We start from the raw sequence: 27,736 nt of genomic DNA on the forward strand, positions 1-27,736 counted from the left end.
GCCCACCCACTGGGAGCCAGGCCCAGCAAATCAGAATTCATCTTTCCCCACAAAAGGGCTTTATTAGTTAGAAATACTCCTTTATTTCAGATCATGAAACACGGGAACAGCACTTTACATGTTGTGTTTATATCTTTGTATAGCTACTTCAATTACCTCGTACCCCAGGGTATAGCCATGTTATTTTCACTTGTTATTGTTCTTAGTTTTACTCGTTATTCACTACGTATTTATTCCTCGTGTCACAATTTTTTATTTTTTTCATTAACTATGAATTGTTAGAAAAGGCCCGATCAGTAAGCATTTCACTGTTCGTCAACACCTGTTGTTTGCGACGCATGTGACAAATAACATTTGATTTGGGACACAGACACCACGCAGAAGGACCAATTCCACAGAGGAATACAAAGGAAACACATATTTCATATAGAATATTTGATTAATTAAACAGACTGGAAAAATGTATGAGGAAAGTGCAATTAGTTAATTGTATTCTTATCTATTTAATACTCCTTTCTCCGTCTCAAAACACTAATAAAACAATGCCTGGCAGCAAAATGGACCAAATACTTGATTTAATCTTGGATTTGTCACTTGTCATTTTTTTTCATCATCTGCAAAGGCACCTTTGCACATGCACAATAAAATGCAAATCGCCTAGGCGATCGATGTACAGCTCCTCTCCATCTGTTCTTGTCCTCGTGGTCACGGGCCCCCTGACCTTGGAGAAAAAAACATGATCTCTGTCTCATCTTCTCCTGCCCATCTTCCGTCGCACCTGGGCACAACAACAGCATGGAGGTCCTGGTTAGAAAGCCCACTAGACATACAGTACCAGTCAAAAGTTCGGACGAACCTACTCATTCAAGGGTTTTTCTTTATAATAGTGAAGACATCAACACTAGTAAATAACACATATGGAATCATGTAATAACCAAAAAAGGTGTTAAACAAATCAAAATATATTTAATATTTTAGATTCTTCAAAGTAACCACGCTTTACCTCGATGAAAGCTGATGGCTGCTTTTCCTTCACTCTGGAGGCCAGGTCATCTGATGCAGCACTCCATCACTCTCCTTGGTCAAATAGCCCTTACCCAGCCTGGAGGTGTGTTGGGTCATTGTCCTGTTGAAAAACAAATGATAGCGCAAACCAGAAGGGATGGCATATCGCTGGAGAATGCTGTGGTAGCCATGCTGGTTAAGTGTGCCTTGAATTCTAAATAAATCACAGACAGTGTCACTAGCAAAGCACCCCCAGACCATCACACCTCCTCCTCCATGCTTCACGGTGGGAACCACACATGCGGAGATCATCCGTTCACCCATTCTGCGTCTCACAAAGACACAGTGTTTAGAACCAAACATCTCCAATTTGGACTCATCAGACCAAAGGACAGATTTCCACCGGTTTAATGTCCATGAAGGCCTGATTCACGCAGTCTCCTCTGAACAGTTGATGTTGAGATGTGTCTGTTACTTTAACTCTGTGAAGTATTTATTTGGGCTGCAATCTGATGAACTTATCCTCTGCAGCAAAGTAAACTCTGGGTCTTCCTTTCCTGTGACGGTCCTCATGAGAGCCAATTTCATCATAGCGCTTGATTTTTTTTTAACGACTGCGCTTGAAGAAACTTCAAAAGTTCTTGAAATTTTCCAGATTGACTGACCTTCATATCTTAAAAGTAATGATGGACTGTCATTTCTCTTTGCTTATTTGAGCTGTTCTTGCCATAATATGGACTTGGTCTGAACTTGGTCTTCTGTATACCACCCCTACCTTGTCACAACACAACTGATTGGCTCAAACGCATTAAGAAGGAACGAAATTCCACAAATTAACTTTTAACATGGCACACTTGTTAATTGAAATGCATTCCAGGTGACTACCTCATGAAGCTGGTTGAGAGAATGCCAAGAGTGTGCAAAGCTGTCATCAAGGAAAAGGGTGGCTTCTTTGAAGAATCTAAAATCTAAAATAGATTTTGATTTGTTTAACACTTTTTTGGTTACTACATGATTCCATATGTATTTCATAGTGTTGATGTCTTCACTATTATTCTACAATGTAGAAAATAGTAAAAATAAAGAAAACCCCTGGAATTAGTAGGTGTTCCAAACTTTTGACTGGTCCTGTATATAAAGACTTTACCAGCACAGCTGAGAGATGGCACATTGAGGTGGGTGAGAATTGAGAGAGGCGGGTCAAGGGGTGGAGGAGTATGTGGAGGAGGGTGACGAGTTGGGGGCGGGGGCTGAGAGGAGAGGGGTGGGTGAGGGAGTGTAGGGTCAGGTGAAGAGGTGGAGGTGAGGCGGGGACTGGAGGTCAAGGGGGATGTAGGTGAGGGGTGGAGTGTGTGTGTGTGGGGGGGGGGGGGGGGGGGCAGAGTTGAGTGAGGGGACTACTTACTCTGGTTGTGGTCTTGCTCTCCTCCTCTTCCTGGCTCTGAGACATCTCCATCTCCTCCACCTCGGACTCGTTCTCTTTACTCAAACGTCCTGTGTGACTGAAACACACAGCAGGTCATTGTACAGCCTGATCCTCACTGAGTAACAGGGTTAACATTGAAGTCAAATCAAAACAAAAAACAAAAACCTACAAACAGCAACTCAAGGCACTGAATTAATTCAAAATATAAAGGATAAGGAATGAAGTTGAAGAAAATGCCACATGAGTTACATATTTTTCATGGCTGAATGTTGCTGTGCTTTGAGAGGTCTCCCCCATCTTTTCTGTGGCGTGGATTCTGCAGTCGTCTGTAAAAGAACACATACATCAACAAAATGTCACAAAAGATTCCTCATCCACACCTTCTCTTTCAAGAGATTAGTAGCATGTTAGGCGTTGGCTATCGATTTATCAACCTATCAATGTGTCCATTTAGACCAAGGGCCTGAAACCCGAGGCTCCAGAGCAACATATTGCTCCGCGGCAATCTACAATTAGCCATTTAAAAAAGTAATCAGTAGCCTCTGCTGCGACCTCCGTGGTGCCCTGCCTCCTCTCTGCACCGTGGGCTTCACTTCCATGTTCTCACTGCTGCCTTCTTCCTCCTCTCCCTGCTCCTCTTCCTCCTCAGCTTGACAAGCAGCCTTCTTCCGGCCCCTCATGCCCTTGGTAAGTGTGTCATTATTAGGCACAGCAGCCTCAATATTGATCATAATAATAATACATTTATTACAACTAACTTCCAAGAACACTTTATAGAGTAAAAGTATTAAGTACAAGAACAGATCAAACAACCGCAACAAGACCCACAGTCTTGTTGTAAACAAACAGCAGTGGCGCTATAAAGATGGTCTGTATAAACACTTCTCGAGTACTGTGAGATCTGATAAATTATGTGAGCTGTGTTGAAGATAAGTTGGATAGCAACCATTAAGCGTTAAGTTCAGGATTTTACAACTTGATATAGATGGTTCCTCACACTGTATTTGTCTATGGGCCACTAAAAATTAAGTTGTAAAATCCTGAACTTCCCCATTAAAATAAGGCATCCGGGGTCAAAAAACAAAATGGTACCTTGGGGGCTGTCTCCTGCGACCCCTTTTGGGAGGATTGTTCTGTTCATCTTTCGTCTCCAGGGTGGTGTCTGCGGCATTGGTCTCAGCCCACGGCTCCTCCCCCACGTTTGGGCTTGGCCTCCTGGCCTGCCTTGTCGTCCTGGCTGGAAGCGGCTGTCCGTCGTTTGCGTCACCTGCAGGGCTTGCTGTCGTCGTCCTGTGCAACCAGACTCTTCATGACTGTGATATCCTCGTTCTCACTGTGGTCCAACCTCGGCACTGTCGATCCTGGGACATTAAGAGATAGTGTTTTATTAAGTGTGTTTGCCTTGACACAGGGACTGGAAAAAAAAAGACAATTAACTGTAGATGTGGTCTGGGTGGTCTAAGCCAGTGGTTCCTTACTGAGTAACTATAGGAAAAAGGTAACATTCCTGCTCTCTTTTGTGGAAGTAGCAGTGAGCGGATTTGACCCTTTTTTCTGCAGCTCTCCTTGAACATGGCTGCATCATACTTTACCTGCAGTGTAAATGTAGCTAAACAACACCTGCTACAGACTATAATATATGCACCTGTCCTCTCAAGGCAAAGTGGAAAGATTGACGAGTAGCGACATCCATCTGACTTCCCACTCCCTCCACCTACGTATACAGCTATAATCTTTTATTTAGGCATCTAGTAGCGACATCCATCTGACTTCCCACTCCCTCCACCTACGTATACAGCTATAATCTTTTATTTAGGCATCTAGTAGCGACATCCATCTGACTTCCCACTCCCTCCACCTACGTATACAGCTATAATATTTTATTTACTCATCTAGTAGCGACATCCATCTGACTTCCCACTCCCTCCACCTACGTATACAGCTATAATCTTTTATTTAGGCATCTAGTAGCGACATCCATCTGACTTCCCACTCCCTCCACCTACGTATACAGCTATAATCTTTTATTTACTCATCTAGTAGCGACATCCATCTGACTTCCCACTCCCTCCACCTACGTATACAGCTATAATATTTTATTTATGCATCTAGTAGCGACATCCATCTGTCTTTCCACTCCCTCCACCTACGTATACAGCTATAATCTTTTATTTAGGCATCTAGTAGCGACATCCATCTGACTTCCCACTCCCTCCACCTACGTATACAGCTATAATCTTTTATTTAGGCATCTAGTAGCGACATCCATCTGACTTCCCACTCCCTCCACCTACGTATACAGCTATAATCTTTTATTTAGGCATCTAGTAGCGACATCCATCTGACTTCCCACTCCCTCCACCTACGTATACAGCTATAATCTTTTATTTACTCATCTAGTAGCGACATCCATCTGACTTCCCACTCCCTCCACCTACGTATACAGCTATAATCTTTTATTTACTCATCTAGTAGCGACATCCATCTGACTTCCCACTCCCTCCACCTATGTATACAGCTATAATATTTTATTTATGCATCTAGTAGCGACATCCATCTGACTTCCCACTCCCTCCACCTACGTATACAGCTATAATGTTTTATTTATGCATCTAGTAGCGACATCCATCTGACTTCCCACTCCCTCCACCTACGTATACAGCTATAATATTTGATTTACTCATCTAGTAGCGACATCCATCGGACTTCCCACTCCCTCCACCTACGTATACAGCTATAATCTTTTATTTACTCATCTAGTAGCAACATCCATCTGACTTCCCACTCCCTCCACCTACGTATACAGCTATAATCTTTTATTTAGGCATCTAGTAGCGACATCCATCTGACTTCCCACTCCCTCCACCTACGTATACAGCTATAATCTTTTATTTAGGCATCTAGTAGCGACATCCATCTGACTTCCCACTCCCTCCACCTATGTATACAGCTATAATATTTTATTTAGGCATCTAGTAGCGACATCCATCGGACTTCCCACTCCCTCCACCTACGTATACAGCTATAATCTTTTATTTAGGCATCTAGTAGCGACATCCATCTGTCTTTCCACTCCCTCCACCTACGTATACAGCTATAATCTTTTATTTACTCATCTAGTAGCGACATCCATCTGACTTCCCACTCCCTCCACCTACGTATACAGCTATAATCTTTTATTTAGGCATCTAGTAGCGACATCCATCTGACTTCCCACTCCCTCCACCTATGTATACAGCTATAATATTTTATTTATGCATCTAGTAGCGACATCCATCTGTCTTTCCACTCCCTCCACCTACGTATACAGCTATAATCTTTTATTTACTCATCTAGTAGCGACATCCATCTGACTTCCCACTCCCTCCACCTACGTATACAGCTATAATCTTTTATTTACTCATCTAGTAGCGACATCCATCTGACTTCCCACTCCCTCCACCTACGTATACAGCTATAATCTTTTATTTACTCATCTAGTAGCGACATCCATCTGACTTCCCACTCCCTCCACCTACGTATACAGCTATAATCTTTTATTTAGGCATCTAGTAGCGACATCCATCTGACTTCCCACTCCCTCCACCTACGTATACAGCTATAATCTTTTATTTAGGCATCTAGTAGCGACATCCATCTGACTTCCCACTCCCTCCACCTATGTATACAGCTATAATATTTTATTTAGGCATCTAGTAGCGACATCCATCGGACTTCCCACTCCCTCCACCTACGTATACAGCTATAATCTTTTATTTAGGCATCTAGTAGCGACATCCATCTGACTTCCCACTCCCTCCACCTACGTATACAGCTATAATCTTTTATTTAGGCATCTAGTAGCGACATCCATCTGACTTCCCACTCCCTCCACCTATGTATACAGCTATAATCTTTTATTTAGGCATCTAGTAGCGACATCCATCTGACTTCCCACTCCCTCCACCTACGTATACAGCTATAATATTTTATTTAGGCATCTAGTAGCGACATCCATCTGACTTCCCACTCCCTCCACCTACGTATACAGCTATAATATTTTATTTACTCATCTACTAGCGACATCCATCTGACTTCCCACTCCCTCCACCTATGTATACAGCTATAATCTTTTATTTAGGCATCTAGTAGCGACATCCATCTGACTTCCCACTCCCTCCACCTACGTATACAGCTATAATCTTTTATTTACTCATCTAGTAGCGACATCCATCTGACTTCCCACTCCCTCCACCTACGTATACAGCTATAATATTTTATTTACTCATCTAGTAGCGACATCCATCTGACTTCCCACTCCCTCCACCTACGTATACAGCTATAATCTTTTATTTAGGCATCTAGTAGCGACATCCATCTGACTTCCCACTCCCTCCACCTACGTATACAGCTATAATATTTTATTTACTCATCTACTAGCGACATCCATCTGACTTCCCACTCCCTCCACCTACGTATACAGCTATAATATTTTATTTACTCATCTAGTAGCGACATCCATCGGACTTCCCACTCCCTCCACCTACGTATACAGCTATAATCTTTTATTTACGCATCACTCCATTCCTTGGCAGGACATTCCCCATTCATCTATTCAGTTCAGATGTGATTCACTCCCTCTCTCCCAGATTATGTAAATGACAAGGTTTTTTGAAGTATACAGCCTGGTGACAAACATGGCAGCTTGTTTTTCTTAGACTGGTGCAGAACACCACATCTCAATTACAAACTAGTAATCCATACAATCCATACAATTAGACCGTGTGTTGGACAACCATGTTGTCTCCCGAAAAATCGAGTAAAAGAAAAACCCAGCACTCTGAGTTAGTCTTTCAGATACTTAAAGTGGCAAGAAAAAGTATGTGAACCCTTTGGAATTGTCACGTTCTGACCATAGTTCTGTTATTTTATTCTTTGTTTTAGTATGGTCAGGGCGTGAGTTGTGGTGGGCAGTCTGTTTGTTTTTCCTTATTGGTTTTTGTGTTCGGCCTAGTATGGTTCTTAATCAGAGACAGGTGTCGTTAGTTGTCTCTGATTGAGAATCATACTTAGGTAGCCTGGGTTTCACTTTTGGTTTGTGGGTGTTTGTTTCTGTGTGAGGGTTTGGGCCACACGGTACTGTTTCAGTTTTCATTTTGTTCACATCGTTTATTGTTTTGTATTTTAGTGTTCAGGTCGTTTTGAATAAATCATCATGAACACTTACCACACTGCGCTTTGGTCCGATCCTTCTTCCACCTCTGAATGCCATTACAGGAATGATCTGGATTCCTGGATTATTTATTTTTTTGGTCATAAAATAGATCTTATCTTCATCCAAGTCACAACAATAGACAAACTTAAACTAACAACACACAAATTATTGTATTTTTCTTGTCTATATTGAATACAACATTTAAACATTCACAGTGTAGGTTGGAAAAAGTATGTGAACCCCTAGGCTAATGACTTCTCCAAAATTAATTGGAGTCAGGAGTCAGCTAACCTGGAGTACAATCATTGAGATGAGATTGGAGATGTTGGATCAGACTGGCCTGCCCTATAAAAATCACTCACAAAATATGAAGCATTGCCTGATGTGAACCATGCCTCGAACATAAGAGATCTCAGAAGACCAAATATTAAAGAATTGTTGACTTGCATAAAGCTGGAAAGGGTTACAAAAGTATCTCTAAAAGCCTTGATGATCATCAGTCCACGGTAAGACAAATTGTCTATACATGGAGAAAGTTCAGCACTGTTGCTACTCTCCCTAGGAGTGGCCGTCCTGCAAAGATGACTGGAAGAGCACAGCGCAGAATGCTCAAAGAGGTTAAGAAAAATCCTAGAGTGTCACCTAAAGACTTACAGAAATCTCTGGAACATGCTAACATCTCTGTTGACGAGTCTACAATACGTAAAACACTAAACAAGAATGGTGTTCATGGGAGGACACCACGGAAGACGCCACTGCTGTCCAAAAAAACATTGCTGCACGTCTGAAGTCCGCAAAAGAGCATCTGGATGTTACACAGCGCTACTGGCAAAATATTCAGTGGACAGATTAAACTAAAGTTGAGTTGTGTGGAAGGAACACACAACACTATGTGTGGAGAAAAAAAGGCACAGCATACCAACATTAAAACCTCATCCCAACTGTAAAGTATGGTGAAGGGAGCATCATGGTTTGGAGATTCTTTGCTGCCTCAGGGCCTGGACAGCTTGCTATCATCGACGGAAAAAGGAATTCCCAAGTTTATCAAGACTTTATGCAGGAGAATGTAAGGCTATCTGTCCACCACTTGAAGCTCAACAGAAGTTGGGGGATGCAACAGGACAACGACCCAAAACAAAGAAGTAAATCAACAACAGAATGGCTTCAACAGAAGAAAAAAAACCTTCTGGAGTGGCCCAGTCAGAGTCCTGACCTCAACCCGATTAAGAGTCTGTGGCATGACCTCAAGAGAGCAGTTCACACCAGACATCCCATGAATATTGCTGAACTGAAACAATTTTGTAAAGAGGAATGGTCCAAAATTCCTCCTGACCATTGTGCAGGTCTGAGCCGCTACTACAGAAAATGTTTGGTTGAGGTTATTGCTGCCAAAGGAGGGTCAACCTGTTATTAAAACCAAGGGTTCACATACTTTTCCCACCCTGCACTGTGAATGTTTACACGGTGTGTTCAATAAAGACATGAAAACGTAAAATTGTTTGTGTATTATTAGTTTAATTAAGCAAACTGTGTTTGTCTGTTGTTGTGACTTAGATGAAGATCAGATCAAATTTAATGAACAATTTAAGCAGAATTCCAGATAATTCCAAAGGGTTCACATACTTTTTCTTGCACCTGTTTACTGCACAAAAATATAAAACGCAACATGCAACAATTTCAATGAGTTATGGTGTATTTAAATGAAATAAGTAGATTTGAAATACATTAATTAGCCCCTAATCTATGAATTTCACCAGGTGGCGCAGCCATGGGTGGGCTTGGGAGGGCATAGACCCATCCACTGGGGAGCCAGGCCCAGCCTGGAACCACGCAGCCGTATACCGCTCAGGAAGGAGACGCGTTCTGTCTCCTAAAGATGAACGTACTTTGGTGTGAAATGTCCAAATCAATCCCAAAACAACAGCAAAGGACCTTGTGAATATCCACAGTAAAACGAGTCCTATATCGACATAACCTGAAAGACTGCTCAGCAAGGAAGAAGCCACTGCTCCAAAACCCCCATAAAAAAGCCAGACTATCGTTTGCAACTGCACATGGGGACAAAGATCGTACTTTTTGGAGAAATGTCCTCTGGTCTGAACTGCTTGGCCATAATGACCATCGTTATGTTTGGAGGAAAAAGGGTGAGGCTTGCAAGCTGAAGAACACCATCCCAACCATGAAGCACGGGAGTGGCAGCATCATGATGTGGGGTTGCTTTGCTGCAGAAGGGACTGGTAAACTTCACAAAAAGATGGCATCATGAGGTAGGAACATTATCTGGATAATGTTGAAGCAACATCTCAAGACATCAGTCAGGAAATTAAAACTTGGTCGCAAATGGGTCTTCCAAACAGACAATGACCCCAAGCATACTTCCAAAGTTGTGGCAAAATGGCTTAAGGACTAAAAAGTCAAGGTATTGGAGTGGCCATCACAAAGCCCTGACCTCAAACCTATATTTGCGGGCAGAACTGAAAAAGTGTGTGCGAGCAAGGAGGCCTACAAACCTGACTCAGTTACACCAGCTTCTGTCAGGAGGAATGGGCCAAAATTCACCCAACTTATTGTGGCAAGAGTGTGGATGGCTACCTGAAAGGTTTGACCCAAGTTAAACAATTTAAAGGTAATGCTACCAAATAATAATTGAGTGTATGTAAACTTGTGATCCACTGGGAATGTGATGAAATAAATAAAAGCTGAATTAAATAATTATCTCTACTATTATTCTGACATTTCATTCTTAAAATAAAATGGTGATCCTAACTGACGTAAGAAAGGGATTTTTTTACGAGGATTAAATGTCAGGAATTGTGAAAAAATGAGTTTAAATAAAGTTGGCTAGGGTGTATGTAAACTTCTTAACCAACTTGCCAAAACTATAGTTTGTTAACAAGAAATTTGTGGAGTGGTAGAAAAATGAGTTTTAATGACTCCAACCTAAGTGTATGTAAACGTCCGACTTCAACTGTATATATTTTTGATCTAGTCCAGGAGAGGGTCATGTTATTTGTAATTGATTACATTTCTATATTTCTAAGTGTTTTATAATTAGTTGCTTATTAGGATATATAAACTCAGCAAAAAAGGAATGTCCCTTTTTCAGGACCCTGTCTTTCAAAGATAATTCATAAAAATCCAATTCACTTCACAGATCTTCATTGTAAAGGGTTTAAACACTGTTACCCATGCTTGTTCAATGAACCATAAACAATTAATGAACATGCACCAGTGGAACGATCGTTAAGACACTAACAGCTTTGGGCAATTAAGGTCACAGTTGTGAAAACTTAGGACACTAAAAAGAGGCCTTTCTACTGACTGAAAAACACCAAAAGAAAGATGCCTGTTACACGAGATGCCTGTTACGCGAGTGCAGCAAGGAGCCAAGGTAAGTTGCTAGCTAGCATTAAACTTATCTTATAAAAAACAATCCATCTTAACATAATCACTGGTTGATGACATATGGTTGATGATATTACTAGTTTAACTAGCTTGTCCTGCTTTGCAAATAATCAATGCGGTGCCTGTTAATTTATGATCGAATCACAGCCTACTTTGCCAAACGGGTGATGATTTAACAAGCGCGTTCGCAAAATAAAAGCACTGCCGTTGCACTAATGTACCTAACCATAAACATCAATATCTTTCTTAAAATCAATACACAAGTATATTTTTAAACCTTCATATTTAGTTAAAAGTAATTAATGTTAGCAGGCAATATTAACTAAGAAAATGGTGTCACTTCTCTTGCGTTCTGTGAAAGTAGAGTCAGGGTATATGCAGCAGTTTGGGCCGCCTGGCTCGTTGCGAACTGTGTGAAGACCATTTCTTCCTAACAAAGACCGTAATTATTTAGCCAGAATTTTACATAAGTATGACATAACATTGAAGGTTGTGCAATGTAACAGCAATAATTAGACTTATGGATGTAACCCGTTCGATAAAATACGGAACGGTTCCGTATTTCCCTGAAAGAATAAACGTTTTCTTTTCGAAATGATAGTTTCCGGATTTGAACATATTAATTACCTAATGCTCATATTTCTGTGTGTTTATTATATTATAATTAAGTCCATCATTTGATATTTGATAGAGCAGTCTGACTGAGCGGTGGTAGGCAGCAGCAGGCTCGTAAGCGTTCATTCAAACAGCATTTTCCTGCATTTGCCAGCAGCTCTTCGCAATGCTTGAAGCACAGAGCTGTTTATGACTTCAAGCCAATCAATTCCCGAGATTAGGCTGAAAATACTATAGTGCCTATAAGAACATCCAATAGTAAAAAGGTATATGAAATACAAATGGTATAGAGAAACAATCCTATAATAACTACAACCTAAAACTTCTTAACTGGGATTATTGAAGAAAAAGGAGCCACCAGCTTTCATATGTTCTCATGTTCTGAGCAAGGTTCTTAAATGTTAGCTTTTTTATATGGCACATATTGCACTTTTACTTTCTTCTCCAACACTGTGTTCTTGCATTATTTAAACCAAATTGAACATGTTTCAATATTTATTTGAGACTAAATTGTTTTTATTTGTGAATCATATTAAGTTAAAATAATAGTGTTCATTAAGTATTGTTGTAATTGTCATTATTACAAATGTTTAAAAAAATAACAAATATAAAATATTTACAAATATTTAAAAATTGTCCGAATAATCAGACAATTTTTTGGGGGTCCTCCAATAAATCAGTATCGGCGTTGAAAAATAATAGTCGGTCGACCTAAACCTAAGACAGACAGACAGGACGGACAGCTGATCGTCCTCGCAGTGGCAGACCACGTGTAACAACACCTGCACAGGATCGGTACATCCGAACATCACACCTGCGGGACAGGTACAGGATGGCAACAACAACTGCCCGAGTTACACCAGGAACGCTCAGACTGTCCGAAATAGGCTGAGAGAGGTTGGACTTAGGGCTTGAAGGCCTGCTGTATAAGGCAGGTCCTCACCAGACATCACTGGCAACAACGTCGCCTATAGGCACAAACCCACCGTCGCTGGACCAGACAGGACTGGCAAAAAGTGTTCTTCACTGACGAGTCGCGGTTTTGTCTCACCAGGGGTGATGGTCGGATTCACGTTTATCGTCGATGGAATTAGCGTTACACCGAGGCCTGTACACTGGAGTGGGATCGGAGGTGGAGTGTCACAGTATCATCGGATTGAGCTTGTTGTCATTGCAGGCAATCTCAACACTGAACTTTACAGGGAAGACATCCTCCTCCCTCATGTGGTACCCTTCCTGCAGGCTCATCCTGACACGACCCTCCAGCATGACAATGCCACCAGCCATACTGCTCGTTCTGTGTGTGATTTCCTGCAAGACATGAATGTCAGTGTTCTGCCATGGCCAGATAAGAGCCCGGATCTCAATCCCATTGAGCACGTCTGGGACCTGTTGGATCGGAGGGTGAGGGCTAGGGCCGTTTCCCCCAGAAATGTCCGGGAACTCGCAGGTGCCTTGGTGGAAGAGTGGGGTAACATCTCACAGCAAGAACTGGCAAATCTGGTGCAGTTCATGAGGAGGAGATGCACTGCAGTACTTAATGCAGCTGGTGGCCACACCACATACTGACTGTTACTTTTAATTTTGACCCCGCCTTTGTTCAGAGACACATTATTCAATTTCTGTTAATCACATGTCTGTGGAACTTGTTCAGTTTAAGTCTCAGTTGTTGAATCGTGTTATGTTCATACAAATATTTACACATGTTAAGTTTGCTGAAAATAAACGCAGTTGACAGCGAGAGGACGTTTCTTTTTTTGCGGATATATGTGCTGCTAAACCAATGGCTGTGCTGTATAGGGCTACAGTTCAGAAGGAGAGTCAAAGGTTTCTTCTGAAAATACATTTTGATTAGGGCTAGTCCCCACAAAAAATACAAAAATCTTGGGCGCAGACTAGCCTATAGCCTATGTTCTGTTCAGTTTGAGAAGGAGAACCAGAGGTCAACTTTGACAGCATGATACTATTTCTTTTTTAAATAACATGATCCTCCAAATCGTGCCCGTTTAACCCGGAAGCCAGCTGCACGAATGTGTTATTGGAGGAAACACCGTTCAACTGATGACCGGGGTCAGCCTGCAGGCGCCCGGTCTACCACAAGGTGTTGCTAGAGCACGATGTGCCAAGTCAAACCCCCCTGGGCCAAACCCTCCCCTAACCCGGACGACGCTGGGCCATTTGTGCGCCACCCTATGGGACTCCCGGTCACGGCCGGTTGTGAGACAGCCTGGGATCGAACCTGGGTCTGTAGTGACGCCTCAAGCACTGTGATGCAGTGCCTTAGACCACAGAGCCACTTGGTAGGCCTCTATTTATTTAACCATTATTTTAAACAGGGAAAACATTTTAGACCTACAGTTGAAGTCGGAAGTTTACATACACCTTAGCCAAATACATTTAAACTCAGTTTCACAATTCCTGACATTTCATTCAAATAAAAATTCCCTGTTTTAGGTCAGTTAGGATCACCACTTTATTTTAAGAATGTAAAATGTCAGAATAATAGCAGAGAGAATTATTTCTTTCAGCTTTTATTTCTTTCATCACATTCCCAGTGGGTCAGAAGTTTAAATACACTCAATTAGTATTTGGCAGAGGTGTGGACTCGAGTCACAAATATGATGACTTGCAACTCGACTTTGACTTTAACAAAAATGACTCGTGACTTAACTTGGACTTAGGCCCTTTGACTCAAACTGAGTTGATACCCTCCCCAAGCTCAAATATAAAAAGTTATGTTATTTAAAAAAGTGTGCAGTGCCTCAACTCTTCATTTAACGGATTACAGTTTGAATCGGACAGCAGCCAATCAAATTGTGCTAGCTGAGAAAAAGTTGCACTTGGCAGTGCAGAGGAACATCGGCGGGCGAATTCAGATGGAGCCCTTGGAAAGGTGATACCCCAAATTATTATTTTCGGATATAAAGACTACACTGTATGAACAAAAAACAGATTGCAACTTGCAAAACATGCGGGGAGAAAATGACAGACGGAGGCGCAACAACTTCCAACTTTGTTAGACATTTGAAGCTGCACAAAGAACAGTAAGTCATGGCTAATATAGCCGACAGCTATATCATTCATAACTTTGCTAGTGTAGCATGTTGGCTAACGTAACGTTAATCAATGAGAATCCACACAGTCAGTACGGGAACGTGATCATTGCACCCAAGATTGAGCTACAACTGGCTAGGCAGTTGGTAGCCTAAATCCTGCCTGATGTTACTGCTGTTCCTAAAACCATTGACATATGTTAGCCTCCTGTAACCATGTACACAGCGTGTGTGTGTATGTTAAGGTTGGGCGATTATGTACAAGCCTACAACACCATATTGCGCCCCATAGCGATCCTCGATAGTCGATTGCTATTGGGAGGTTTTTATTTTCTCTTATGGCTTTCCATGGAAATATGAAGTTTATTTGAAAAGTAATAAATATATTTCCTAAAAGAATTCATGATTTGCGTAAATGTAATATACTAATTATTACTCTCGTTAAAAATATAGTAGTTTAGGACTTGAGACTTGCCTTGAGACAGTTGGCCTTGACTTGAGACTTGACTCGGACTTGCCTGTCTTGACATGGGACATGAGTGCTAAGACTCCATACTTGTGACTTGTAAAACAATGACTTGGTCCCACCTCTGGGATTTGGTAGCATTGCCTTTAAATTGTTTAACTTGGGTCATAGGTTTCAGGTAGCCTTCCACAAGCTTCCCACAATAAGTTGGGTGAAGTTTGGCCCATTTCTCCTGAAGAAGCTGGTGTAACTGAATCAGGTTTGTTGGCCTCCTTGCTCGCACACGCTTTTTCAGTTCTGCCCACAAATGTTCTATAGGATTGAGGTCAGGGCTTTGTGATGGCCACTCCAAAACCTTGACTTTGTTGTCCTTAAGCCATTTTGCCACAACTTTGGAAGTATGCTTGGGATCATTGTCCATTTGGAAGACCCATTTGAGACCAAGATTCAACTTCCAGACTGGTATCTTGAGATGTTGCTTCAATATATCCACATAATGTTCCTACCTCATGATGCCATCTATTTTGTGAAGTGCACTAGTCCCTCCTGCAGCAAAACAACCCCACAACATGATACTGCCACCCCCGTGCTTCACGATTGGGATGTGTTCTTCGGCTTGCAATCCCACCCCCTTTTTCCTCCAAACATAACGATGGTCATTATAGCCAAACAGTTCTATTTTTGTTTCATCAGACCAGAGTACATTTCTCTAAAAAGTACAATCTAAGTCCCCATGTGCAGTTGCAAACTGTAGTCTGGCTTTTTTATGGTTTTTTTTGGAGCAGTGGCTTCTTCCTTGCTGAGCAGTCTTTCAGGTTATGTCGATATAGGACGCGTTTTACTGTGGATATAGATACTTTTGTACCTGTTTCCTCCAGCATCTTCAAAAGGTCCTTTGCTGTTGTTCTGGGATTGATTTGCACTTTTTGCACCAAAGTATGTTCATTTCTAGGAGACAGAACACCTCTCCTTCCTAAGCGGTATGACGGCTGCGTGGTCCCATGGTGTTTATACTTGCGCACTATTGTTTGTACAGATGAACGTGGTACCTTCAGGCACCTGGAAATTGCTCCCAAGGATGAACCAGACTTGTGGAGGTCTACACATTTCTTTTCCGAGGTCTTGGCTGATTTATTTTGATTTTCCCATGATTTTAAGCAAAGAGGCACTGAGTTTGAAGGTAGGCCTTGAAATACATCCTCAGGTACACCTCCAATTGACTCAAATGATGTCAATTAGCCTATCAGAAGTTTCTAAAGCCATTACATAATTTTCTGGAATTTTCGAAAGCTGTTTAAAGGCACAGTCAACTTAGTGCATGTAAACTTCTGACCCACTGGAATTGTGATACAGTAAATTATAAGTGAAATAATCTGTCTGTAAACAATTATTGGAAAAATTACTTGTGTCACGCACAAAGTAGATGTCCTAACCGACTTGCCAAAACTATAGTTTGTTAACAAGAAATTTGTGGAGTGGTTGAAAATTAAGTTTTAATGACCCCAACCTAAGTGTATGTAAACTTCCAACTTCAACTGTATATATAAAAAAATCCTGCTCATCTTAATTTCCATAATTAACATTTGTAATAATGTAGGTAGTTCATGCAAAGGATTGTTACCTTTAACTAGGATGGCCATTACAAAAATTACATTTTGGCAAGCAATGATTATTTTAGCAAACAATTATTGTGATTAAGTCCCTGACATCTTTACTCCCTAGCAACAGTTATGGAAAACACACACACACACACAACCATAAACTCAGATGTTCCATCCCAGAGCCCAACTCAAGAAAGGACTTGATTTACGAATGCATAAACAGTTGCAGCTGTATGAGAAGGCATGCAAAACTGAGCAAAAACAGGGGGAAATGGGGAGATTTGATTAACCATTATCAAGTCCTAGGTGATGGAGATCCGATACACCTCCTTCCCCTGATACACCCACACACTGGTCCCCCTTTGTGATCATAATTATTCTCAAGCATCTCTGTGCAGCCTCAATAACATCTGAATGTCTGAGTGTGATCCTCTCCCCATGGGTTACTGCAGTGAGTGTTGCCAGCACTGCCACTGCCTGGGTGGGGGCACCCCACCAGAATCCCCACTAGGTACAAGGTCGTCAAGGTTCTCATTAGCAGCTTTGAGAATTTCCTTGTATATTATGCCCTCCCATCAGGGAGGACCAACCCTTCAGGTAGGACCAACCCTTCCAAGCAGGCTCAGAATCTTGAGGGGGTGCGGTGCTGCTTAAGTAGGTCTCTGACCACATTCATCTTTCAGATTTGGCTGCATATAGGCTAGTTACATTAGGTCCATAAAACAGATAAGGCAGGGTTATATCCTGCCTGTTTGGCCCTGTCCGGGGGTATCGTCGGATGGGGTCACAGTGTCTCCTGACCCCTCCTGACTCAGCCTCCAGTATTTATGCTGCAATTATTTGTGTCGGGGGCTAGGGTCAGTCTGATATATCTGGAGTATTTCTCCTGTCTTATCTGGTGTCCTGTGTGAATTTACATACAGTATGCTCTCTCTAATTCTTTTTTTTTTCTCGCGCGCTTTTTCTCTCCCTCTCTGAGGACCTGAGCCCTAGGACCTGTTCTGACTCAGGACTACCTGGCCTGATGACTCCTTGCTGTCCCCAGTCCACCCGGTTGTGCTGCTGCTCCAGTTTCAGCTGTTCTGACTGCGGCTATGGAACCCTGACCTTTTCACTGGACGTGCTACCTTGTCCCAGACCTGCTGTTTTCAACTCTCTAGAGACAGCAGGAGCGGTAGAGATACTCTGAATGATCGGCTTTGAAAAGCCAACTGACATTTTCTCCTGAGGTGCTGACCTGTTGCACGCTCTACAACCACTTTGATTATTATTATTTGACCCTGCTGGTCATCTATGAACATTTGAACATCTTGGCCATGTTCTGTTATAATCTCCACCCGGCAGAGCAAGAGGACTGGCCAACCCTCATAACCTGGTTCCTCTCTAGGTATCTTCCTAGGTTCTGGCCTTTCTAGGGAGTTTTTCCTAGCCAATGTGCTTCTACACCTGCATTGCTTGCTGTTTGGGGTTTTAGGCTGGGTTTCTGTACAGCACTTTGTGACATCAGCTGATGTAAGAAGGGCTTTATAAATACATTTGATAAGGACTTCTTCTTAGTGTTTTGGTCACTCAGGTGGGTGTCTAGGATATAGGCTTGGGGACCATTCCATCATGACAGGACAGTAAATAAATAAACTATATGATAAGGAAATGTGTTTTAATAAATTATTAGAATGTTACAGTCCTGAAACCATAGGTCTGATACCATGTGATTGTATGAAATTAATTTGAATCATTATATTATTATAATACATGTGTGTAAGAGTTAGACTCATTCAATGATTATATTATAATACGGTGTGTGGTTTTAGTCAGAATCAACGTTTTGGGAACAATGTGTCTAGTGTTTTGAGAACAGACTATCTGTCTGAGCCAGATCCGGGGAGACCTTGGGTGGGATACTGAGAACTTCCCAGTCCCAGGTCTCTCCTTATCTTAGGGGAGGGTAGGAAGACACTATTCTCACGTACTACCCTAGGCTCTATTGGCGGGCGGATTTGATGGTTGGTGTGGAAGTATGTGTGTCGCTATAAATTGAAGGTCTTGTACTGTACACGTCAGAACGTTCCCGTGAATAAACATTTAACTTTGGTAGACTGGGCCTGTCTGTTTTCGTTTCTATCAGTATCTTACAAATCCTGATATAACAGACTGAGGGTAATATAATAAAGTTCTGAAATGTTGCGTTAATATTTTTGTTCAGAATACTTACTTTGGTCTATTCAGAAATAAAATAGTTAAAGATACTTCACCAGAAAGCATGACTTAGCCACAGAGGAATCATGGACGATTAGCTTATTTTCAAAAATAGCTGTGGATTGTTTCAAATCACAAGCTCATAGGCCTGTCTATTTGGGAAGGTGGCAATAGGCCTGATTATTGACTTGCGGCTATCACTGAACAGCATCCAAAATAAATGTGAAGATAAATGTGTCTTGAGTATAATTTAAAATGTAGAGACAAGAAAGGGAGGGTTGTGTGACGAATATATAGGCAAGCCTCTTTTCAGAATGGCTCAGCTGTCTTCCGCCAATTCTTGCAGATTCATTGTGTGAATTGTTTGCACTTAATTTGTTGGTAGCATGCCTTTAAATTGTTATATGTATACGTAAGACGGCTAAATAAAGAGAAAAATGATTGATTATTATTATTTGTATTTTACTTCCCACGAGTCGGGTTGTGACAAAAACGCACACTCATTATGTTTAATAAATGTATCGTATAGTGTGTGTGTGGCAGGCTTACAAAAACAACATTTGAGAGTGCGCTGACCCTGGTGCTAGAGGGGGTACACGCAGCTGGGGATTGAATTAACCGTTTGGGAACAATCTAACGATTAATTCTGTGATTCATAATGACATACGTTAAAGAAAACTAGGTTTAGACATTAATTTAGTAGCACCCTCTTGAATTTACTGGTATTTAACTACATTCAAGAGCAGTGAGTGAATGGCATAAATATTAAAATAAATACTTGGGGGGGGGGGGGAATTGATTATCCTGTCTTTCAAGAATCCCTTTGATCTAAAAACAGAAATATTTTCTCTCAGAATCATGGCAAAATAGCATGAGATTAGCGATAACACCGCACATTTATCTAGCCCATGGAAGAAAACAAAGAAAAAAGGGTGGCCCATCTCGGACTTTGCGAAACTTCTCTATGCCACGGTGCCCATCCCTGGTCGAGGTCCATTCCCCAAGCCATAGATACTGCATCTCCTGCTGGCTTCGCGGTGTCCACATTCAGAAATAGCACCGTTCCAACTACAGAGACGTACTGAACGTCGAGTCGGAGTTATGGTTAGACTAACGCCAAACCATTGACCAGGCTATTCTTATTCAGCTAGTTAGCTGATAGTTACAGCCTTATAGACACATCTAGCTACGGTTCAATGACTGCGTTGTATGCGGCGAGGAACTAGAATAGATGGCAAATCTGAAGCAATTCAATAATAACACTGCAGTCACACTGTCTATCTTGGCTGGACAGGGTGGGCACACGCAAGCTATGGCTAGCCACTACAATCAAATGCATTACAAATACGTCCTTTGAATCATAGCTAGCTATTTACATTAATCTGTCGCCTCTTCGTTGAAGTACAAATTCGACTTCATGCCATGTTGGAATACAACACTACACGTTAACCGGGTTTTAATGAAATACTACCTTATTTGATGAATTGTAGCCAATCGTCTTTCCCTCTACGGCTGTGATCCTCCTCTCGGCTTCAAAATGGCGCCAATTTGTCCACAGCTGCACCAATCCAGTGCTGGGTGGTTTGCCTGGCTACCCACACTGGAAAAGTCTAGAAGGACACGCCTGACGCCCACACCGATATTTCAGTTCAGAATTAATTAAACTTAGGTTTAGGGTTTGGTTAAGGTAAGGGTCGGTTTTAGTTTTTTGCAAGTCGGTTTAAGCGTCAGGTGTGTCCTTATAGTCTGTCCCACCAACACTCCTTGCTCTGGCTAAACACAGCGCCACGCACACGGACGTAAAAATCATTTAGTTTGAGTCGTCAGGCTAGACAATGGTGCTGACTGACGAAAATCGAAAATGCTCTTATAGTGAGTGACCCCTGCAAATTGGTCTACTTAAGTAAAAGCAAACTAACACCCAATGATTTTCACTAGGTGGAATGGAATGATACTTGCAGTTCGGCATTGATATATGCATACCCCAAGAACTACAGTTGAAGTCAGAAGTTTTATTTACAGATATTTCACTGTCACAATTCCATTGGGTCAAACATTTATATACACTGAGTTGACTGTACCTTCAAACAGCTTGGAAAATTCCAGAGAATGTCATGGCTTTAGAAGCTAATTTGACATAATTTGAGGCAATTGGGGGTGTACCTGTGGATGAATTTCAAGGCCTATCTTCAAACTCAGTGCCTCTTTGCTTGACATCATGGGAAAAATCCAAATAAATCAGACAAGACCTCAGAAAAATCTGGTTAATCCTTGGGAGCAATTTCCAAACGCCTGAACGTACCACATTCACTTGTGCAAACTATAGTATGCAAGTATAAACACCATGGGACCACACAGCAGTCATACTGCTCAGGAAGGAGACGCGTTCTGTCCCCTAGAGATGAACAAACTTTGGTGCGAAAAGTGCAAATCAATCCCAGAACAACAGCAAAGGACCTTGTGAAGTTGCTGGAGGAAACAGGTACAAAAGTATCTACATCCACAGTAAAAGGAGTCCTATATTGACATAACCTGAAAGGCCGCTCAGCAAGGAAGAAGCCACGGCTCCAAAACCGCCATAAAAAAGCCAGACTACAGTTTGCAACTGCACATGGGGACAATCATACTCCAAATCATACTTTTTGGAGAAATGTCCTCTGGTCTGATGAAACAAAAATTTAACTGTTTGGCAATAATGACCATTGTTATGTTTGGAAGAAAAAGGGGGAGGCTTGCAAGCTGAAGAAAACCATACCAACCGTGAAGCACGGGGGTGGCAGCATCATGTTGTGGGGTTGTTTTGCTGCAGGAGGGACTGGTGCACTAAACAAAATAGATGGCATCATGAGGGAGGACAATTATGTGGATATATTGAAGCAACATCTCAAGGCATCAGTAAGGAAGTTAAAGCTTGGTCACAAATGGGTCTTCCAAATGGACAATGACCCCAAGTACTTCCAAAGTTGTGGCAAAATAGCTTTAAGGACAACCAAGTCAAGGTATTGAAGTGGCCATTACAAAGCCCTGACCTCAATCCTATGGAAAATCTGTGGGCAGAACTGGAAAAGCGTGTGCGAGCAAAGAGGCCTACAAACCTGACTCAGCTACACCAGCTCTGTCAGGAGGAATGTGCCAAAATTCACCAATTTCACATTCTTAAATAAAGTGATGATTCTAACTGACCTAAGACAGGGAATTTTTACTAGGATTAAATGTCAGGAATTGTGAAAAACTGAGTTTAAATGTAGTTGGCTTAGGTGTTTGTAAACTTCTGACTTCAACTTAATATTACATATGAGAAGGGTAAGACCCCCCCCCCCCCCCACACACACAACATGCAGGATAGACTTGAAGAACACAACACCCATTTAACCATTTTTAATGACAAAAATGTACAAGTAAAAAATCTAATCAAACTATTGGTCTCGTACACATATTTAGCAGATGTTATTGCAGGTGTAGCGAAATGCTTGTGTTCCTAGCTCCAACAGTGCAGTAGTATCTAAAAATTCACACATATCTAAAAGTAAAATAATGGAATTAAGAAATGTATACACTACCAGTCAAACGTTTGGACACCTACTCATTCAAGGGTTTTTATTTTTTACCATTTTCTACATTGTAGAATAATAGTGAAGACAAAACTACGAAATGACACATATGGGATCATGTAGTAACCAAAAAAGTGTTAATCAAAATATATTTTATATTTGAGAAGCCACCCTTTGCCTTGGTGACCAGCTTCATGAGGTAGTCACCTGGAATGCATTTCAATTAACAGGTGTGCCTTGTTAAACATTAACTTGTGGAATTTCTTTCCTTCTTAATGCATTTGAGCCAATCACTTATGTTGTGACAAGGTATAGGTGGTATACAGAAGATAGCCCTATGTGGTAAAAGACCAAGTCCATATATTGGCAAGAACAGCTCAAATAAGCAAAGAGAAACGACAGTCCATCATTCATTTAAGACATGAAGGTCAGTCAATACAGAACATTTCAAGAACTTTGAAAGTTTCTTCAAGTGCAGTCGCAAAAACCATCAAGCGCCATGATGAAACTGGCTCTCATGAGGACCGACACAGGAAAGCAAGACCCAGAGTTACCTCTACTGCAGAGGATAAGTTCATTAGAGTTACCAGGCTCAGAAATTGCAGCCCAAATAAATGCTTCTCAGAGTTCAAGTAACAGACACATCTCAACATCAACTGTTCTGAGGAGACGTGAATCAAGCCTTCATGGTCAAATTGCTGCAAAGAAACCACTACTAAAGGACACCAATAAGAAAAAGATAATTGCTTGAGCCAAGAAATATGAGCAATGGACATTAAACCAGTGGAAATCTGTCCTTTGGTTTGATGAGTCCAAATTTTAGATTTTTGGTTCCAACCGCCGTGTCTTTGTGAAACGCTGAGTAGGTGAACGGATGATCTCTGCATGTGTGGTTCTCACCGTGAAGTACGGAGGAGGTGGTGTGATGGTGCTTTGCTGGTGACACTGTCTGTGATTTATGTAGAATTCAAGGCACACTTAACCAGCATGGCTACCACAGCATTCTGCAACAATACGCCGTCCCATCTGGTTTGCGCTTCGTGGGACCATCGTGTTTTTCAACAGGACAATGATCCAACAAACCTCCAGGCTGTGTAAGGGCTATTTGACCAAGAAGGAGAGTGATGGAGTGCTGCATCAGATGACCTGGCCTCCACAATCACACCGACATCAACCCAATTGAGATGGTTTGGGATGAGTTGGACCTCAGAGTGAAGGAAAAGCAGCCAATAAGTGCTCAGCATATGTGGAAACTCCTTCAAGACTGTTGGAAAAGCATTCCAGGTGAAGCTGGTTGAGAGAATGCCAAGAGTGTGCAAAGCTGCCACCAAGGCAAAGAATGGCTACTTTGAAGAAATAGAAAATATATTTTGATTTGTTTAACCCTTTTTTGGTTACTACATGATTCCATTTGTGTTATTTCATTGTTTGATGTCACTACTATTCTACAATGGAGAAAATAGTAAAAATAAATAAAAACCCTGTAATTTATACAGTTGAAATACATATAAAAAAAGTGACTACAGTGCCACTGAAAATGTTATTTTCACAAAAATAGGTTTAAATTCTGCCAGTATAAATCAAATACAGTAAGAATCCTGTAAAATGCTGGTAGTATCATTTAAAAAAAGAAATTTGTAATACAGCTCTGTCTCTGATCATTGACTGTGGTTGGTTGATAGTCATCAGGGTTGTATTTACTAGGGGGGGAAAGCAGAAATGGGGAGGGACTACTTAAACTTGCAATAAGAAAGACTTGCTTTTGTTTTCCTTCGCATAGCGTTTTGCGAAAGTGAAGAACATTTTGCTATGGTGTACACTAATGAATACACCAGGACATCGAGACTAGTGGAAGTCTGAGTGGTTGGCCCTGCTGTGTCTCTGCTGCTGTGAGGGATGTCTTGTGGGTCTAATGGGCTCCTGGGAGTTCATCACAATGTCCAAGGACATGGGCAGCTCAAACCGCTCCAGCATCTGCCCAATCTTCTCCCTTGACACACTGTGCTTGTTTCTCCTGGAGGGGGGAAGGACGGGTGTATTGGGAGGTTTCTTCTGCTCTACATACAATTTGTTTTATAAATAAGCTATAAAGTATGTCTTCATGCAAAACATATAAAAAACAGGCATTCAATTATAGGGTGTTAACCTATAAAACGAGTCTCATTCAAGGTTTGTAAAAACCAGTCTCTATCATGTAAAATGTAAAAACCAGTCTCTATCACCCCTCAGATACCAGTCTTACCTCTGATGTATCAACGCTCTAGGATAGCAATGTTCCAAGTTTAACCCAGAATCCAACAACCTTATACTAAAGTGGATTAAATAGTAATACATTTTTAAAAAACGGTTTTCAAATTGTTATTACGGGGTACTGTGTAGATTGATGAGGGCATTTTATTTAATCCATTTTAGAATAAATCTGTAACCTAACAATTTTGATAAATTCAATGGGTCTAAATACTTTCGAATGCACGGTTTCTATACACACAGTATATTCATTTACAAAGCTAACAGACTAAATCTACCCTCCTCGAAAGTGATCTGTTCCAGTTGTCATGGTGTATTTCTGAGTCTTTCCCTTTAATGGACCCCTCCAGAGGAAGTTATCGCTCCTATTTCGATCTATCTAGTCCTAGAGCGGAAATGTTCGTTAACGTTCCACGTCCGAAGAATGATGCAGGCTATTATGTATTGTAATGTCTATTCATTACAATACATAATCATAAACTGGGGGTGGGAAGGAACGTTGTGGTGATTTCCACAGGGAGTGGATCAATATCAACAAATAGGGCACAGACAGGTGTCAGTGTAGCTAGCTAAGGTGCATCCTTTAGTAGGTAGGCTGCTGCTAGGCTTCAGTACAGCAAAGCCAAGTCAGACCGTGCTCATGGTTCTCACAGGGGAAGTGAAATGATAGGAAACTACGACTTTGCCCATGATGCACACCGCAAATGACATGTAACATCCTGGGCATCGGATACGAAACACCAATACAAATGTAACAGCACAACATAGATAAGGGACTTGTTTTTCTTCCGTGGGTGCCGTATCATTTAAGTGATAATGCCCGAGAAACCGTTTGGAGGATATTTTGGCACAGGTGCTTGGAGGATATATTGGCAAACCGTGCCAATATATCCTCCAAACACTGGCTTCAAGTGCATTATGACTTTTATACAATGGGTTACCAACATATTCAAATAATGATTGACATATTTTCTTTAAACACGTTGATGCATTTATTCATACTATTTAATCCTTCCAAAAGATATAGCCCCGATACAAATATAGGGTTGCTATCCAAGCCGGCTGGTCGTTCGTTCTATTGGTTCGGGTTGCGAGAGACACGACTCAGTCGTTCAGTCTTTTGGTTCTGCATCTATGGACGCGACCCAGTCGTTTGTTCTAAATGTTCTATTGCCATACTGGCTGGCAACGTTCTTATCCTTTGCTTGCTAGTTAGCCAACTACAGCTAACTTAGTCACGTCAAACAATGCAGCCAGAATAACAGTAGCTGCATTTGTGTTTGTTTAAGTTGTTTTCTAGTGATTTTTTGTTGTTGTTGCTCTCTCGTCAGAACACTGTTGTTTAAAAGGAGCTAGCCAACAACACAGTTAACACAATAACTTCAAACTGAAGCTGCAAAGACTGCAAACTAGCTGCACTTCTTTTTGTTGAACCTTTTTTCAATTGACATTTCTTTGTATATATCCATAAAAATGAAGCCAGCTGATTCATGATTTCAACTTGCTGAGAAACGCTGCCTGCATATCTCGTCTGGACTCCTACACGTTCATTACTATGGGACAGCTGGAGATCGAATTTAAATATTGAAACAATGATGCAAATGTCGGAGAAACAGACGAAGGTTGATACAAATTTCCTCTGTTGAAAACTAAATGTTAGTCTTAAAAAATGTGAGATAGTGTCAAGATGCTTTTTATAGTAGAGATCAAGTTTATAACTTGCCTGGCTGGGCTGATGAGACAGTGGATTGCGCAGTCAGATGGAACAGAGTAAATAGGCATTTTAATGTCATAGATTTAGCCTGTTGTAATTTGTAGAATGTGGTATTCGTGTGGTATTCAACCCACCTATAATTTTCATAGGAAGACACGGCATTGACACGGATTACCACAAATGTCTCACTTCAGATTTCCCACGTTAAGGCCAAATATATCATACTTTGACAAAAATGACCTTTTGACATAAATCGTTGTACATCATGGGTAAACTCTGGCCATCATCTTTCACCTCGAAAAAGTGGATTTCTGCTGGTGTGGTCGTTTAAATCGCCATAACAGCCCCTCTCAACATAGATTGATCGTAGTTAAAGCCAATGATCTGGAGATGAAACTGACAAGGGTGTAAAGTTGATTTGGATTGGTTCAACGCGTGGAAACACCTCCAAATGCCGAAAATGGAAGAGATACAACTAAGAGCAGCACAGTCTAAACTATAAACGGTCACAACAAACTAATGTTCTTATTTCATCAGCACTGTTAGTACAAGCATAGTAAGATTCTAATACTGTAGAGAACAATCTAATCATTGTATTTGATGACATGAGGCAATGTCATGTTTTGACATGAAGTTAGTAGCACCCTCTTGAATTGACCTGTTTTCCCCTGCATTCTAGAGCAGCGAGTGAACGCCCTACGATGTACCGTATATAATTTGAATAATGTATATTCTCTAAATACATAGCATCTTACATGACGATAGTATCTTTTACTGCAGACAATCATGGACAGACTTACTTCTCTAACTCGACGGGATCAAATTTCCAGCTGGTGTGAGGCTCATGAAAGTTGATACTGTATCCTCTCTCCAAGGCCTGCATGATGAGAAATAAGTATTCATCATATTCATTCCAATGTACATCAAATGGGTAGATTTTTGATAACTGAAAAATACTGTCTGCAAAAAAGACAATATAACAGAATAAACATACCAGTTTAACGTATGGCTTCATTTCCCAAGCTTGCATATTTGTGTTATCAATAATGACAGGAGAACAGCATTTACACATGGCTTCTTGGGCTGAAAGAATACAAAGCATTGAGGCAAAATAATTTAGACACTCCTTTTTTACATGTTTACAAAACAAACAAGATAATACATTAAACATATTCAATAAAACAATATATAATATTAATAGCAATGATGGTGGCCTGGCTGTATCGGCATAGGTTTGATTCAGAGCTACTGCCCTTAGACAAA

The 27,736-nt window shown here is 41.2% G+C and overlaps 1 protein-coding gene across 4 annotated transcripts in view; it reads right to left on the reverse strand.

Annotated features, from left to right (window-relative positions):
- Positions 1–483: 483 nt before the first annotated feature.
- Positions 484–27,736, reverse strand: part of n4bp2l2 (NEDD4 binding protein 2-like 2) — a 28,825-nt gene continuing 1,572 nt past the window's right edge. The window contains exons 3-9 of one of the 4 annotated variants that reach the window (XR_005039996.1): positions 27,468–27,556; positions 27,274–27,350; positions 3,524–3,792; positions 2,681–2,757; positions 2,411–2,507; positions 1,004–1,126; positions 484–778 (exon numbers count right to left, since the gene is read on the reverse strand). Coding sequence is in view for 1 of the 4 variants with exons in the window: in XM_021587239.2 (XP_021442914.1) it covers positions 24,358–24,526; positions 27,274–27,350; positions 27,468–27,556 (335 nt within the window). In the remaining 3 variants the exon portion in view is untranslated. Of the gene's footprint in view, positions 779–1,003; positions 1,127–2,410; positions 2,508–2,680; positions 3,115–3,523; positions 3,793–23,882; positions 24,527–27,273; positions 27,351–27,467; positions 27,557–27,736 lie in introns of those variants that run through there. The other 3 variants (XR_005039997.1, XR_002471107.2, XM_021587239.2) reach the window with 3 other exon arrangements.

This window comes from Oncorhynchus mykiss, chromosome 27 (genome assembly GCF_013265735.2).
Source record: "Oncorhynchus mykiss isolate Arlee chromosome 27, USDA_OmykA_1.1, whole genome shotgun sequence".
NCBI classification, from domain to species: Eukaryota; Metazoa; Chordata; class Actinopteri; order Salmoniformes; family Salmonidae; genus Oncorhynchus; species Oncorhynchus mykiss.